The sequence below is a fragment of the Idiotropiscis lumnitzeri genome, chromosome 2, assembly GCF_059441095.1.
Source record: "Idiotropiscis lumnitzeri isolate Australia: NSW breed Sydney's pygmy pipehorse chromosome 2, RoL_Ilum_1.0, whole genome shotgun sequence".
Taxonomy (NCBI): Eukaryota; Metazoa; Chordata; class Actinopteri; order Syngnathiformes; family Syngnathidae; genus Idiotropiscis; species Idiotropiscis lumnitzeri.
The window spans coordinates 23,601,677-23,616,849 of record NC_142392.1 but is presented as its reverse complement, the minus strand read 5'-3'; the positions used below and the strand labels follow the sequence as shown (position 1 = coordinate 23,616,849).

The following is a 15,173-nucleotide window of genomic DNA, read 5'->3' as shown; positions in this document are numbered from 1 at the left end:
TCAATGCACACTAGGACGCACACGCGTTAGTTGAACTGATAAAACGGAATATTAATGCAATAACATTTGGCTTTTAGAAGGGGCAATTCTTTCTACAAAGGAGGGACTGGCACTGGTTGATAACTATCACCCCTTATCTCCTGCGTGGGGGCTGCCTGACTTCCTGGTCCCACAGTAGATGGTAGCCAGGTTTTTGATTTTGTGAGGTCTTTACCAGAACACGAGTAATCACAGGGTACGTATCTGAACAGCGGAGTCGAACCGGCCCAGACTTAATGCATTACTCTTGCTACGCACCAGCGAAACCGTCGGCTCAGCTCCAGGGGCTCCACACAACGGTACGCCTCGATCCTTACTGTGTTCCATGCCACAAAGTGCTCAATACGATACGTGGAAGCGCGCTTCTCTTCATTATTTCTATTTTCAGCTCATAATTGTCCTGCTAAAATTTACACCATGGCCAGGGTCTGTGCTCAAACTGAGCTTATTCACGACTATGTTGTCTATAGCTATAGTTTTACACTTCTTAGTTCTCATCTCTTTAACCACTAGACCTTTCTTTTCTTTATCTTCTGCACATTTCTCCCACACCCGTCCCCATTTACTGAGTTCCCATCATAATTTTTTTAATCATTTATAGAGGCCTCTTGTTTAAACAATAATTGAAACTAACACAGGGACATTTTCCATGACCAATCAGCCAGCAGACCCACACGCACAAGCTCTCTTTAACGACCCCAAAAGCCCCGACCGCTTGGACACAGGCGCACAACACCCATTGTGAGTAAAAGCATCTCACCTAAAGTTCAGCCGGCCGGCTGTTGAACGCCTGCGCCCCAGCACCCTGAGACCCTCAATGGAGCAAAATGCCAAAAATGAGGTATATTTTGTTGTTGATGTGTGGGTCTGGCTCAGCTTCCCTCCGGACAGGTCGCCGAGCATGGCAGAATTGGTGATGGAAAAAAATTCTCTGACACAGCCATTTTGGTTAGAAAGAGATTTTATTCTCGTCACATGCTGATGTCAAAAGAAGTCTCCCCAAAAAGAAAAAAGGGAAAGGTGTACCCTTCTCTCCGACGTTCCCTTCTTATTGGGCAGGGGTCTCAAACTAAATTTACCTGGGGGCCACTAGAGGCAGACTCTGGGTGAGGCTGGGCCGCATCAGGTTTTCCGCAAGAAAAAAATAAAAAAAATCTAATCTTCTCAAATGTCTTTATTTTTAAACACAAAATAGGATTTAAAAATAAATAAGCAATTAATAAGAAAATAAATAAGAAATTAATAAGAAAATTAATCCGTAATAAATAATAATAATGAGTCAAATGTCTGTCTTCACAGTTCTTTAATCTTCTTCTGAACATGAATTGTCATGAACATGAGTGGAACATTGAACATGAACTGATCTTCTGAACATGGCTTCTCATGCCTACATCTTGCTGCTAGAGACCTGGCAGCGCTTCCTTTTGCATAGCTGAGCCACGAACAAAAGTAAATAATAAAAACTCAGTTTATATTTCGATAAAGTTTTCAACCAGCCTGCTCACTAAATAAAAACCGGAAGTAATTTTCAGACGCCACAAAATCCGAACATTCATCAATCAAACCCCTACTAAAACATCGAAAAAAAAATTACAATCCTACCCTCGTTTTAAAGCTGAAGATGTGGTAGGTTCGTTCAGCTCCGCACAAAACACTGTAAAGTGCCAGTCATATCAAATTCGCGGGCCGCACGAACATTAAACTTTCATAATAAGGCGGGGGCCGCAAACTATCATCGCGCGGGCCGCAAATGGCCCGCGAGTTTGAGACCCCTGTTATAGGGAATGGCCACACCTGACATGAATATTGAAGGATTGTATTATGATTGCTTGCATTATTTTAAACACTTCCGGGACAGAAGGTCAATTATTTAATTTAGCAGGTTCATAGTTACTGAATATGTTAAACATTGATTAAACAAAAAGCGAGAGGGGAAAAAGTCCTACAGGATGCGGATGGAAGAACAACTGCAGCGGAACAATGCCAGGGATGTCTGGAGGGGCCTGAAGACCATCTCAGGCCACGGACAAGCAGGTAAGACCCAGAAGGGGGGGGGGGCTTCAGTGGGCAAATGAGTTGAACCTATTTTTCAATAGGTTTGATCAAATGTCTGACCCCGCTCAGGCTTCCCTGATGCAGCCCCCACCCACCCCTCCTGCCACTGCGAACAAGACCCTCTCTCCCCCCTCTCTCTCTCCACAGGCTCCAGTTCCCAGCCTCATCAGACAACCACCACTTCCTCCTGCTCAGCCTTGTTCCTCACAACATCTCAGGTGAAGAACCAGCTGAGGAAGATGAAGGCGAGGAAGGCGGCAGGCCCAGATGGGATCAGCTCCCAGCTCCTCAAATCCTGCGCAGACCAGCTGTGTGGAATCGTCCAGCACATGTTCAACCTGAGCTTGAAGCTGGGCAGAGTCCCCCAGCTGTGGAAAACATCCTGCCTGGTTCCGGTTCCAAAGACACCCCATCCGAAGGAGCTCAACAACTTCAGACCAGTGGCGCTGACGTCTCATCTGATGAAGACCCTGGAGAGACTGGTCCTCGTCCATCTGCGCCCCCTGGTCAGCTCCTCAATGGACCCACTCCAGTTTGCATACCAGCCTGGCATCAGTGTGGATGATGCCATCATCTACCTGCTCCACACTTCACTCTTCCACCTGGAGAAGGCGGGGGGCACGGTGAGGATCATGTTCTTTGATTTCTCAAGTGCTTTCAACACCATCCAGCCCGCCTTATTGGGAGACAAGCTGGAGTGGCCCACCACCTCATCACATGGATTCACAACTACCTCACAAACCGGCCACAGTACGTGAGAACACAGGACTGTGTGTCTGACGTGCTCCTCTGCAGCACGGGAGCGCCGCAGGGAACTGTGCTGGCTCCCTTCCTGTTCACCCTCTACACCTTGGACTACAAATACAATTCCACAACCTGTCACCTGCAGAAGTTCTCTGATGACTCTGCGATTGACGGCCTCATCACTGACGATGACGATCGGGAGTACAGAGGGATTACGCAGGGGTTCGTGGACTGGTGTCAGCAGAACCGCCTCCAAATCAACGCTGGGAAATCCAAAGAGCTGGTGGTGGATTTCCGCAAGCGTCGGCACTCTCCACCTGCACCAGTGAATATCCAGGGAACAGACGTTGAGAGGGTCTCAACTTACAAGTACCTGGGTGTTCATCTGAACAATAAACTGGACTGGAGCGACAACACAGACGCTCTCCATAGGAAGGGCCAGAGCAGACTCTTCCTACTCAGGAGGCTGAGGTCCTTTGGCGTTCGGGGAACACTCCTCAGGAACTTCTATGACTCGGTGGTTTCATCAGTCATCTTCTATGGAGTGGTCTCCTGGGCAGGAGGCATCTCGGGCCGAGACAAAAAGAGACTGGACAAACTGGTGAGGAGGGCCAGCTCTGTCCTGGGCTGCTCCCTGGACTCTGTGGGGGGCAGGAGGATGACGGCAAAACTGTCATCAATGCTGGACAAACCAGCCCACCCACTCAATGACACTCTGAGAACACTTTACAGCTCCTTCAGTGACAGACTTTTACACCCTCGCTGTACCAAAGAGAGATTTCGCCGCTCCTTCCTGCCGACTGCTGTCAGACTTTTTAACATGAACATTGGGTCAGGCCTACAAACAGGAGGGCATTAGTGCAGTCCTAGGATGCAATATTAACTACTACTGTACTTTCAGCCAAGGGTGTACTTAAACAACGACCAATGATGTATTTTGTTTACCATTACAGTATTCTTATTACAATACTTCTATCACTGTAGTATTTCTACCACTGCAGGATGTTCACTACTACAGTACTTTTATCATTGCAGTACTTTTCTATCGTTGCAGTACTTTTACTATGACAATACTTTCATCATTGCAGTATTTTTCTATCGTTGCAGTACTTTCCTGTCATTTCAGTACTCTCACCACTACAGTACTTTTATCATTGTAATATCTTTATCATTGCAGTATTTCCAATCATTCAATAGTTTTTATCATTACAATGTTTCCCCCCCTGTATAATGGACAGGCATTAGGAGTGTTTCCTTACACTAGATACGTTTATACAGTGTATATTTGCATGCTTTTTATGAATGTCTGCTGCTAATGTTATACATTAACGGCTACATTACGCCGCCGACTCTGTGTGATCTATATCTTTGCTGCTGTAACACTTCAAATTTCCCCATTGTGGGACTAATAAAGGACATCTTCATCTTTATCTTTAAATGTTCCTGGGCTTGTTGGTCGAAAAGGGGGTTGTGGCGGTCTCCCTTTTTAAGACCATATGTCAGGTTCGCCAATTTGACATATAGGGTTCATAGCTGGAAGGAGAGAGAGATGCAGCCCAAGTGGCTACAGAAAGGTTAACAAAGTTTATTTGACAACTTTATCTCCCCTCTGTTCCCCGATGCTTTTCACACATTCCCTTTTATAACATCGGGAAATCAGATTACACTTTAAGAAATCAGATTACACTCAAGGGTGGTACAGTTCGTCTTCTCAAAAGCTGGTTTAGTCCGGTTTATCATTGGCGTGCCGCCATGGGTCGCAGCTGACTTTGTCGTCAACATCTTCTATCAGGACCCAGCACGATGCTGTTTGCGTCAGACTTTGGGGCCAACTTCTTCTTATCAGGGCTCATCACGGTGTTGTTTACTTCATCGGCACTTCTGAAGAAGTGCCACCGCCCTGCCACACTCAAACTGTAAACACTCAAGCATAGTTCACTCTATTAAACTGCAACATGTTTTATGCACTACATATTAAAATAAGCTGCATCACGGCAAATGTATAATAACCTCTTAATATTATTCTAACACCACAGTAAGCCAAAGATGCAGATGCATTTCTTGCAGCATGGGCTTGTTCACTGATGAGATCCGTGCAACCCTGGATGGATGCATTCAATGTATTTTAAATGTTTGGATGGGGTGAAACTACGCACACGTGCACAAAACAGTGCAGGGCCACACGAGGTTCATTGACCGAGGCAGTACAAAGTTAATAAATAAATAAGACCAATACGTACTTGATTTTTTAAAATAACTTAATATTTTGTGTTTTATCCACTAAAATTGATCATCCGCCATTGATGTTTTTGCCGCAGTGTGCACATTTTTTAGAGTCAGGCAGAATTCCTTCCGTAAGGAATTGCTTTAACAAGATATAAAAACCAGAAAATGTAAAATGTTAAATAATCAGTTCAAATTTTATACTGGAAAAAACATGGAGTTCACCCCCCACTATTGTTTTTTCTTTGGCATTTATTTCCTGCACTGATTTTATTTGGCATCAACAAATGTTCAGCAGACCTGCAAATAAAAGGCAAGATTAAAAAATAAAACGCCAATAACCTTGAACGATTTCCCCAAACAACTTAATGTTGTGATGCACATTTCTAACGATAGAAAGTCGTTCTTGACAAAGCAAATGAGAGTAAAACGTGTACAAACCTGCTTTGTGTAGCACAACACGAGGCTGCTTGCAAACTTCGTCCAGCAGTTGAAGATGTTGCTCGTTCTCTTCTTTTATTCCCCAAAGTTCCTCTTTGTACTTGGGTGTCGTTCTTGCACACATTTTCAAATGATAATTCCAAAAAATCCGCACTTGATCTCTGCTTGGCGATGAGTCATGTGCCTCTTTTCGTTAGCGGCTAGCTAGCTAGCTAGCAAGCTAAGCTAACTACGCCGAAAAGCATCAACGCGCGAAGATGAAGTTATCGGGACACAAAGGCCTAACGAATAATGTCGTCGTCCTTAAGAGTAGCACTGGACATCCTATGAGAAAATTACAGTCAGTTCCACACTAAATCAGAAGAATTTAGCGGTGGACTGCTTTTGTTCCGGTGTGGACGGGTCAGTGGATGTGGTCGAGGTCCTTCGGAAGCTGCGCGCTTGCTTATGACGTCATGATTTAAACACGTATTTTTTCAAATATATTTCTTTGCCTCTGTGTTTGTTTTTACACTAGGCTGTTCTATTTTAATATATATTTTATATAATATTTTAATTCGGTTGATAGAAAAAAATAACTAAATTAACGCCACATTGGCGAGTCAGCTCTTACGTCACTTCCGCCTTTGTCCGGAGAAGCCGCTGCTGCTCCAGCAGTGGGACGTTTACGTTTCTCCGACCGAACTTGCAACAATGCTGTGGTTCACTCGGGCTGCATGAATATAATGTCTGCATATACTAACAGTGGTTCTCAATTATTTCACGCCCGCCCCTACCAAGAAGAAAAAGATTCGCGCCCCCCAACCACCATTATATTTTTGTCTGAGTGTACTGATGTTAAATTGTCAATAAAATATCCCTTAACTAAGCTAAATTGAGAAGAAATATAATTTTGAGAACAGTTATAGTGAGGATCTCGAAACTCAGTACTCTGTTGTGCAAATATTGATGAGATGACAAATATTTGGCATGTTATTGTTGGAGTTGAGTCACCGTGGAAATGAGAAGTATTTAGTAAATCAACCTTTAAAAGCCAAACTTCCTCCAATGCGTGTTCGTTTTTTGTGCTCAAGAAGAAAAGGGTCAAATAAAGACTCAACAACTGATTAGAGTTCCGATATTTAGTTTCTTCAATTTCTGGAGTTCAGGAAATAGTACAAAGACAGATATCTGGGCGGCTTTTTCTTCATCTCACGAGAAACTGCACTTGGCGAGCACAGTCGAAAAATGTGCGCCATCTTTCAGCCCAGCTTCAGTTTTTATAGGAGTTTTTTATGTCAAGGGTAATGCAGGTTGAATCGGTTGAATCAGTCGTCCTCGCTCCCTCCCACGGCACGGCTCCACGTCCAAGGGAAGGTCCTGCCCAGGTTAGTCATCGTCTGGGTAGTTGATGATGGTCGATTCCTGTCTGGTCCCGTAGACTGGCACGCCAAGGCTGGCCTTCTCCGGCGGGCAGTCTCTCCGTCTCTCTCCTCGCAGGCATTCCTCTGTAATCTTGTCGGTGTGCGCGTGTGTATGTCAAAGTGTCTGTGCGTGTATGAGCATGTGTATGTGCAGGTGTAAGTATATGTCTGTGTCTGTTGTTGGAGTTTTTACCTTTAAATGTACCAAAAGTTTACCAAAATAGTTTGAATTAATTATCTGACTCCATTAATGGTTAACCAAACACAACCTCCATTCATCCAACAATTATGCGCGCTCGTTTTGAGAGAAAGATGACCAGGATGCCGGCAACTTCACACGGGAGTGGATTTATTCTTAACAGGAGATCTAGTACAAAGTCTGAGAGGCCCGGTTACAGCAACCAACAGGAAAAAACAACGCCCCCCCTAAGTTGCCCAGGATCATTTATACATTTCAGCAAACAAAGCCAAGACTTCCTACTCTTCCCCTATTGGCTATGTGTCATCTGCAGTTAACTTTAGCTTTCTCTTAGTGGACGTCTTCTGCCCGCAAGGTGACGTGTCGGCTCTTCCCACGGTGCGCGCCATGGCAGTTGTTTGTGCGCTCCACTGCCGATGAACCACTGGATCTGTTATTCTGCTCTCACGGTCGACCGTGTGACCATCTCACACAACAACAGCCGGGTGGCCTTGATCGAAGTCCGGGACCCTTCGCGTCTGCACACTCAGTTCTCCGACGTGCGGCTCATCCTGCACAAAATATCTGCCACCCATGCATTTCACACAGCCTGGCCTGACCTTTTCTCATGCATTGATTTAAAGCCCAATCAGTATATATCTTTATTGCATTAAACTGAATACATGTCACTTGTAGTCAAGCTTATAAAATCCTTTACTACCCTTGATTTTCGCCATAGCTTTGGGATCGTGTGAGATGTTGCACACGAGTTGAACAGGGCAAGAATCCAGGATCTAGCTGTTCCTCCAAAGTTTTGAACTAGCTCTGGGTGGATCCCATCAAGTCCTGCTGCTTTGCCTGGCTTAATTTGCTTTATAGCAGAGTTTAGTTCTTCTATTCGGAAGGGCTCAAAGCTGTCATCACAGGTGTTCATGAGACGTGCCATTTCGCTCTTCATCTTCTGCAAGCATCCCCGTTCTTTGTTTAGCGGCTTTCCATTTACCAAGAGCTGGTTTGCAACCTGGTTAGGTGTAACGGCCGCTGTGCGTTGGAGGACAAGAAGCAAACCTTCCCGTGGTGTCCTCCGTTAATCTGACAAATGACAGAGACCAATTGCTTCAACACGCGAATATGCCAAAAACTAGGGTGGTAAAAGGATAGACCCTCGACCCTTACCATGAAGTCCTTAAAAAAATTAATTCAATAACCTGACCCTGGATGAGTGGCAGAAAATGGCTGGATGGATGGAATAATTTAAATTGCATACATATTCAAAAGAACAAATTTGTTAAGAAATATTCAAGTGTGAAATAAAAAGGTTTAAATTGTTGAGGATTTTACATATTAAAATAATTGAATAAATATTGTAGTACTAAATAAGCAAGCTTAAATATAAATTGAAATAAATGAAAAAAAAAGTTGTGTATTTTTAAATGGCCTAATATAGATATGGGAAGTAATTCTCTTTATGAAACTATGAAGGGACTGGAGCTCACAGAAGTGACCAGTCTTGGTTCTGAAGTTCCGATGTAACCAGATACTGCCCTGAGAGAAAATAGGCCTGAGCATTGTTTATGGTGGGGGCAATTCTCTCGCCAGGTCAGTGACCTTCCAGGGTATGGAAGTAATTTAAGGTGCCTTCAGTGAAGTCCTACTTTGTCCTACTTGAATGAATCCACATCAAAATACCATCATTTATGACACCACGGCTGGACAAATAATATCCAGAAAAACACTTACGCACCACTGAGTGAGTGTTGGACGATATAGCTTCTCTTGAAAGGTCCGACTTGAAAATGTCCTTGCAAGTGTATCTGCAATTAAATTCACAGGACCTTTTCAAACTTGTCTTTATCTTCGGGTTCATCATAAACAAAGGTGTTGAATACAGTGAACCCCTCGCTACTTCGCGGTTCACCTTTCGCGGGTTCAGTGCTTCGCGGGTCTAAAAATAATTCGGGGGCATTGTAGTTTCGCCGAGCGGCACAAGGGGGCGCTGAAGCGGTTAGACGGCCGGCGTGCGCCGAAGAGGAGAGTGGACGAAGAAGAGAGTGGACGAAGAAGAGCAAGTTCCCCCGGACACGATAGGTGGTGACGTTTCGCGCGGTTCGGACCGTACCAGAGTTCCGGCCGGCGTGCGTGGCAGTTAAGCCGTAGAGGAGCACCTTCCCCGGGCACGGGTGGTTCCAAACGGCCCCTAAGTTTAAGCGAATGGAAGCTCCCGAGGAGGAGGGCATGTTCGCGTCACAGTAAGCCGAAGAGGAGCACCTTCCGCCCGGGCAGGAGCGGAGCGTGAGGCTGTCAGTTATGAATGAATAAATAAATAAATGAAGAATGCCACCTTTCATTTCACTGTCATGATCCGTGCCTGTCATGCCGCGTGTGTTTTTGTTTTTTCAGCTGTGTGGGCGTTCCTCCAGCGATCGTCTTGCGCCATGCCGTCAGCTGCTACGAGACCCGCTGATTACACTGACTATATTGTGATAATAATAAATATCTTTGTATCACCACCTTTTTTCCCGTGTCTGTGTTTGGAGAGTCCTGCTCAATCCTCCAACTCTGCTGGAGGATCATAACATTCACAGGGCACACCGGACGGCATACCAGCAGGTAAAAGTCGAAGTAATTAAATAAATACAAAAAGAAGTCATTGAATAAATACGAAAATAATGGCTGGGGAATAAAAAAAATAAATTTTAATAATAATTTTTTTTTTTTTGTTATAACATGAATTTCACTCTCTCTCTCTTTACCCATATATATATATATAAAAATATATATATATATTTTTTTAAAGCATTTTTGAAGGTGCGCCGCTACTTCGCGGGTTTTCAGTTTTCGCGGGTGGTCTCGGTCCCCATTAACCGCGATAACCGGGGTATTACTGTATATATATTCAGATCTGTTTACTTATCCACTTGTTTTCTTTGTCATTCTCTGTATTTGTTGCAGTTTCACAAAAAATGACTTCCATAAAAACGCGAAGCAAGACTCTCCTCTTTGTGTTTTTATTGGAAAATTGTTTAGCTCGCTGTCTACACCATATTTTCAGTTCTACACATGGTCAGGGCAGAAGAATCATATTTTATTCAAAATCACATTTACATCTTAACACAAAGAGTCAGTTCCTTCAGTTTTTTTTTGTCTTTTTTTTTAGCTTCAAGGATCGCTGCAATTTTCACCAGCACAATCGTGTCTCTCAGCACTCTGTTTAGTGGAGAATTTCTTAGCACAAACGCTGCAACTGAATGGCTTGTCTCCACTGTGTGTTCTTGTGTGGCTTCGTAAATTACTTTTGAGAGAAACTCTTGTCATAAACTGAGCATGAAAAAGGTTTTTCTCCACTGTGTGTTCTTCTATGTTTTGTTAAAGTTGACTTATTAGAGAAGCTTTTGCCACATACTGAACAGGATAAAGGTTTTTCTCCAGTGAGCTTTATTGTGTGGCTTGTAAAATGAGACTTTCGAGAAAAGCTTTCACCACAAACCGAGCAGGAAAAAGGTTTTTCTCCACTGTGTGTTCTGGTGTGGATTGTTAAACTGGACTTTCGAGAGCAGGTTTGGCTACAAAATGAGCAGGAAAAAGGTTTTTCTCCATTGTGTGTTCTTGTGTGTTCTGTTAAATGTGCCTTTCGAGAGAAACTCTTGCCACAAACTGAGCAGGAAAAAGGTTTTTCACCACTGTGTGTTTTTGTGTGTTCTTTTAAAATTGATTTTTCAGAGAAGCTTTTGCCACATAGTGAGCAGGAAAAAGGTTTTTCACCACTGTGTGTTCTTGAGTGCTTTACTAAATGAGACTTTTGAGAGAAACTTTTTCCGCAAACTGAGCAGGAAAAAGGTTTTTCACCACTGTGTGTTCTTCTGTGGATTGTTAACGTTGATTTACGCAGGAAGCTTTTGCCACAAACTGAGCAGGAAAAATGTTTTTCACCACCGTGTGTTCTTGTGTGACATGTTAAAATTGACTTTACAGAAAAGCTTTTGCCACAAACTGAGCAGGAAAACGGTTTTTCACCACTGTGTGTTCTTGTGTGGATTGTTAACGTTGACTTATGCAGGAAGCTTTTGCCACAAACTGAGCAGGAAAAAGGCTTCTCTCCACTGTGTGTTCTTGTGTGGCTTGTTAACGTTGTGTTTTGAGAGAAGCTTTTGCCACAAACTGAGCATGAAAAGGATTTTTCTCCAGTGTGCGTTCTTGTGTGTCTTGTTAACGTTGCGTTTTGAGAGAAGCTTTTGCCACAAACTGAGCAGGAAAAAGGCTTTTCTCCACTATGTATTTTTGTGTGTTTTATTAAATATGACTTTAAAGAAAAGCTTTTGCCACAAACTGAGCAGGAAAAAGGCTTCTCTCCACTGTGTGTTCTTGTGTGCGCTGTTAAATGTGACTTTCGAGAGAAGCTTTTGCGACAAAATGAGCATGAAAATGTATTTTCTCCACTGTGTGTACTTTTGTGCGATTTTAAAGACAACTTTGAAGTTAATGAGTGAGTGTGACATGCCCTTTCACCCTTGGCTTGTCCATCATCATCATCATCATTAGTCTCATCATCGTCATCAGCGTCTGATAATGTCTCCTCATTATGTGCTTGTGATGGCCCCCAGTGGTCTTCATCACCATCTGTTGTCACATGATGACTTGAGCTGCTGCTTGGAGGCTCCGCCCCTCTTTTGTCCTCACTCTCATCCTTGTTTTCATCTTCATTCTTTATAGGGACAACGTTCACTGGGGACTTGTCGATTTCCTCCTCCTCCTTTTTGATGTGAGTCAAGTCTGGCTCCTCTTTCAAAGAACGGAGATCGTTTTCACAGACGTCTGCATGACACAAAAAGACAAATTTGGTTTGGTCAAGTCAAAGGTCAGGCGGCGACTTTGTCTTATATTGTTTCGACCGTGCTACCTTGACTTGTGACTGCCGCATACGGAGCAATGCGTGCGACCCCAACTTGGACGGGACCATGGGGTCATTTCACAAAATTACGCCCTACGATGTAAACCTCCCTTTCGCAGCACAACTGTGATAAACGAGCATTTAAAAAGGAAGCACGTTGCGGCTGATGCCCGATTTAATTCCTGACAAAGTCATAGACGTTTCTGGAATATGTATTCAAATTCGACTAAGATACACCATAATATTTTAAGAGTTCACTGAATTATTTTGGAACTGCAATGATGCTTAACAGACATAGGATGTCAGTAATGAGTAACAAAGTATCACAAAACCTCCCACTGATACATCATCATTGTCATTTGGATAAATTACCAGGAACTATGAGTTGTGGGGGAGATGCAAACCACCTTGGCCACAGGAACTTTATTACCAGGAACTAAATGTTCCTGGGCTTGTTGGTAGAAAAGGGGGTTGTGGCGTACTCCCTTTTAAGCCCATAGTAAGCCAAAGATGCAGATGCATTCCTTGCAGCATGCGCTTGTTCACTGATGAGATCCGTGCAACCCTGGATGGATGCATTAAATGTATTTTAAATGTTTGGATGGGGTGAAACTACGCACATGTGCACAAAACTCGACAGGGCCACCCGAGGTTCATAAATAAGACCAATACGTACTTGATTTTTTTTTTTTTTAAAACTTAATATTTTGTGTTTTATTCACTAAAATTGATCAACCGCCATTGACGTTTTCGCGGCAGTGTGCACATTTTTAGAGTCAGGCGGAATTCCTTCCGTAAGGAATTGCTTGAACAAAATATAAAAACCAGAAAATGTTATTTTGTTATTTTAAATGTAAATTTGATACTGGGAAAAACATGGAGTTCACCCCCCACTATTGGTTATTTTGAGGCATTTATTTTCTGCACTGATTTCATGAGGCATAAACAAATGTTTAGCAAACCGACAAGTAAAAGGCAATATTTAAAGATAAAAACGGCAATAACCTTGAACGCATTTCCCCAAACAACTTAATGTTGTGATGCATATTTTTAACGATAGAAAGTCGTTCTATACAAAACAAATGAGAGTAAGACGTGTACAAACCTGCTTTGAGTGGCACAACACGAGGCTGGTTGCAAACTTCGTCCAGCAGTTGAAGATGTTGCTCGTTCTCTTCTTTTATTCCACAAAGTTCCTCTGTGTACTTGGGTGTCGTTCTTTCACACATATTCAAATGATAATTCCCAAAAATCCGCACTTGATCTCTGCTTGGCGATGAGTCATGTGCCTCTTTTTGTTAGCGGCTAGCTAGCTAACAAGCTAAGCTAACTACGCCGAAAAGCATCAACGCGCGAAGATGAGGTTATCGGGACACAAAGACTTAATGAATTATGTCGTAGTCCTTTAGAGTAGCACTGGACATCCTTTGAGAAAATTACAGTCAGTTCCACACTAAATCAGAAGAATTTAGCGGTGAACTGCTTTTGTTCCGGTGTGGACGGGTCGGTGGATGTGGTCGAGGTCCTTCGGAAGCTGCGCGCTTGCTTATGACGTCATGCTTTAAGCGCGTATTTTCCATATATATTTCTTTGCCTCCGTGGGTTTTTTTACACCTGGCTGTACTATTTTAATATTTATTTTATATAATATTTTAATTCGGTTGATAAAAAAATTAACAAAATAACTAAATTAACGCCACATTGGCGAGTCATCTCACGCGTCACTTCCGCCTATGCCCGGAGAAGCCGCTGCTGGAACAGCAGTGGGACGTTTCCTTTTCTCTTCCGAACTTGCAACAATGCTGTGGTTCACTCGGGCTGCAAGATTGTATGAATATAATGTCGGCATATACTCGCAGTGCTTCTCAATTATTTCACGCACGCCCCTACCAAGAAGAAAAAGATTTGCTCCCCCCACCATAAATTTTTTGTTCTGTCTTTGTAGATCGATATTAGATTGTCAATAAAATATCCCTTAACTAAGCTAAATTCCTAAGAAATATGATTTTGAGAACTATTATTGTGAGGATCTCGAAACTCAGTACTCTGTTGTGCAAATATTGATGAGATGATAAATATTTACTCATACGTTTTTCTGTAAAAAAAACCTTTAACATTAGCAAACCAAACACAGTTATTAATACGTACATAATATAGAAAAGACAAAAAGAAGAGCCAGGGGGATTTTAAACAAAAATTCTTCGTAAATAACATAAAGCAACAGCATAAGTATTGTAACGTTGTATAATAAATCAGGCCAATTTGTCCATCAGCGAACGCTTTTATTATTAAGCCAAAAACGGCTGCTGTTGGCCGCAACCACGCCGATCAGAGAGAGAGCAACACAACGACAACAACATAACGTTCACTCCCCTGCTGCCTTCACAGCCTCCACAGAAAAGAGGAAAACACAGAACCCTTGAACTATTTACAAAGTCGCTACACAGCCCTCCCCTTTATTAAGAACCTCGTCCCGAGGGCGTCATTCAACAAAGTCACTGAGGTGACCCGGTGGTCTCCTCTGTCGCTGAGGCCGCCCCGAGGCCTGTCCGCTCGGAACAGCCAGTGTAGCATCAGGCGATGAGTCCTCAACTGTAGCTGCCTGTGGGGGTGAGAGTGGAGGTACAATCCGGTGTCTTGGAGGGGTGGGATTCGATACCCACTGTGAGTGTGTCCGCGACCCAAACTGCTGCTGTGGAACGGCATCACCTCTATATGGGGCCAGTCTGTCTCTGTGGAGGGCTACCCGTCTGCCACCAGGTGGCAGCTGCACCCTGTACACCACCTCTCCTATTCTCTCCAGCACGCCACACGGCCCCACCCAGTGCCTGTCCAATTTAGGACACCTGCCCTTTTTCCTTTTTGGGCTGTACACCCAAACCAGGTCTCCAGCCTTAAAGTCCGTCCCTCTGGCCTTCATGTCATAATTCCTTTTCTGCCTTACACCTGCCTTCTGTAAATGGTCACGAGCAAAGGCATGTACTGACTCCAACCTGTCTTGAAGTCTCCTGGCATACTCCGGTCCTGGTGGCACGACTGGTGTATCAGGGGGTCTGCCAAAAGCCATTTCCACTGGTGTCCGTAGCTCACGCCCAAACATGAGCAGGGAAGGTGTACATGAAGTGGAATCCTGTACACATCTGCAACAGTCTCTGCTTCTTGGTCGGGGATGGCATATGCTTCTGACCATTTCGGAAAATAG

At 43.6% G+C, this 15,173-nt stretch overlaps 1 protein-coding gene across 1 annotated transcript; it reads right to left on the bottom strand.

The window, feature by feature from the left end:
- Positions 1–9,958: 9,958 nt before the first annotated feature.
- On the bottom strand, positions 9,959–13,203 carry LOC148342028 (uncharacterized). The gene is made up of 2 exons (XM_088286652.1): positions 13,077–13,203; positions 9,959–11,895 (listed from the first exon to the last, which is right to left on the bottom strand). Exons 1-2 carry the CDS (start codon positions 13,198–13,200, stop codon positions 10,373–10,375), a joined length of 1,647 nt encoding a protein of 548 aa, XP_088142778.1. The 5' UTR covers positions 13,201–13,203; the 3' UTR covers positions 9,959–10,372.
- Between the last annotated feature and the right edge of the window lie 1,970 nt (positions 13,204–15,173).

Excerpts from the sequence above, each read along its gene's own strand:
- LOC148342028 (XM_088286652.1), bottom strand. The coding sequence starts at position 13,200 with ATGTGTGAAAGAACGACACCCAAGTACACAGAGGAACTTTGTGGAATA. Across the intron at positions 11,896-13,076 it reads TGTTGTGCCACTCAAAGCAG|ACGTCTGTGAAAACGATCTC; the intron begins GTTTGTACACGT and ends TGTGTCATGCAG.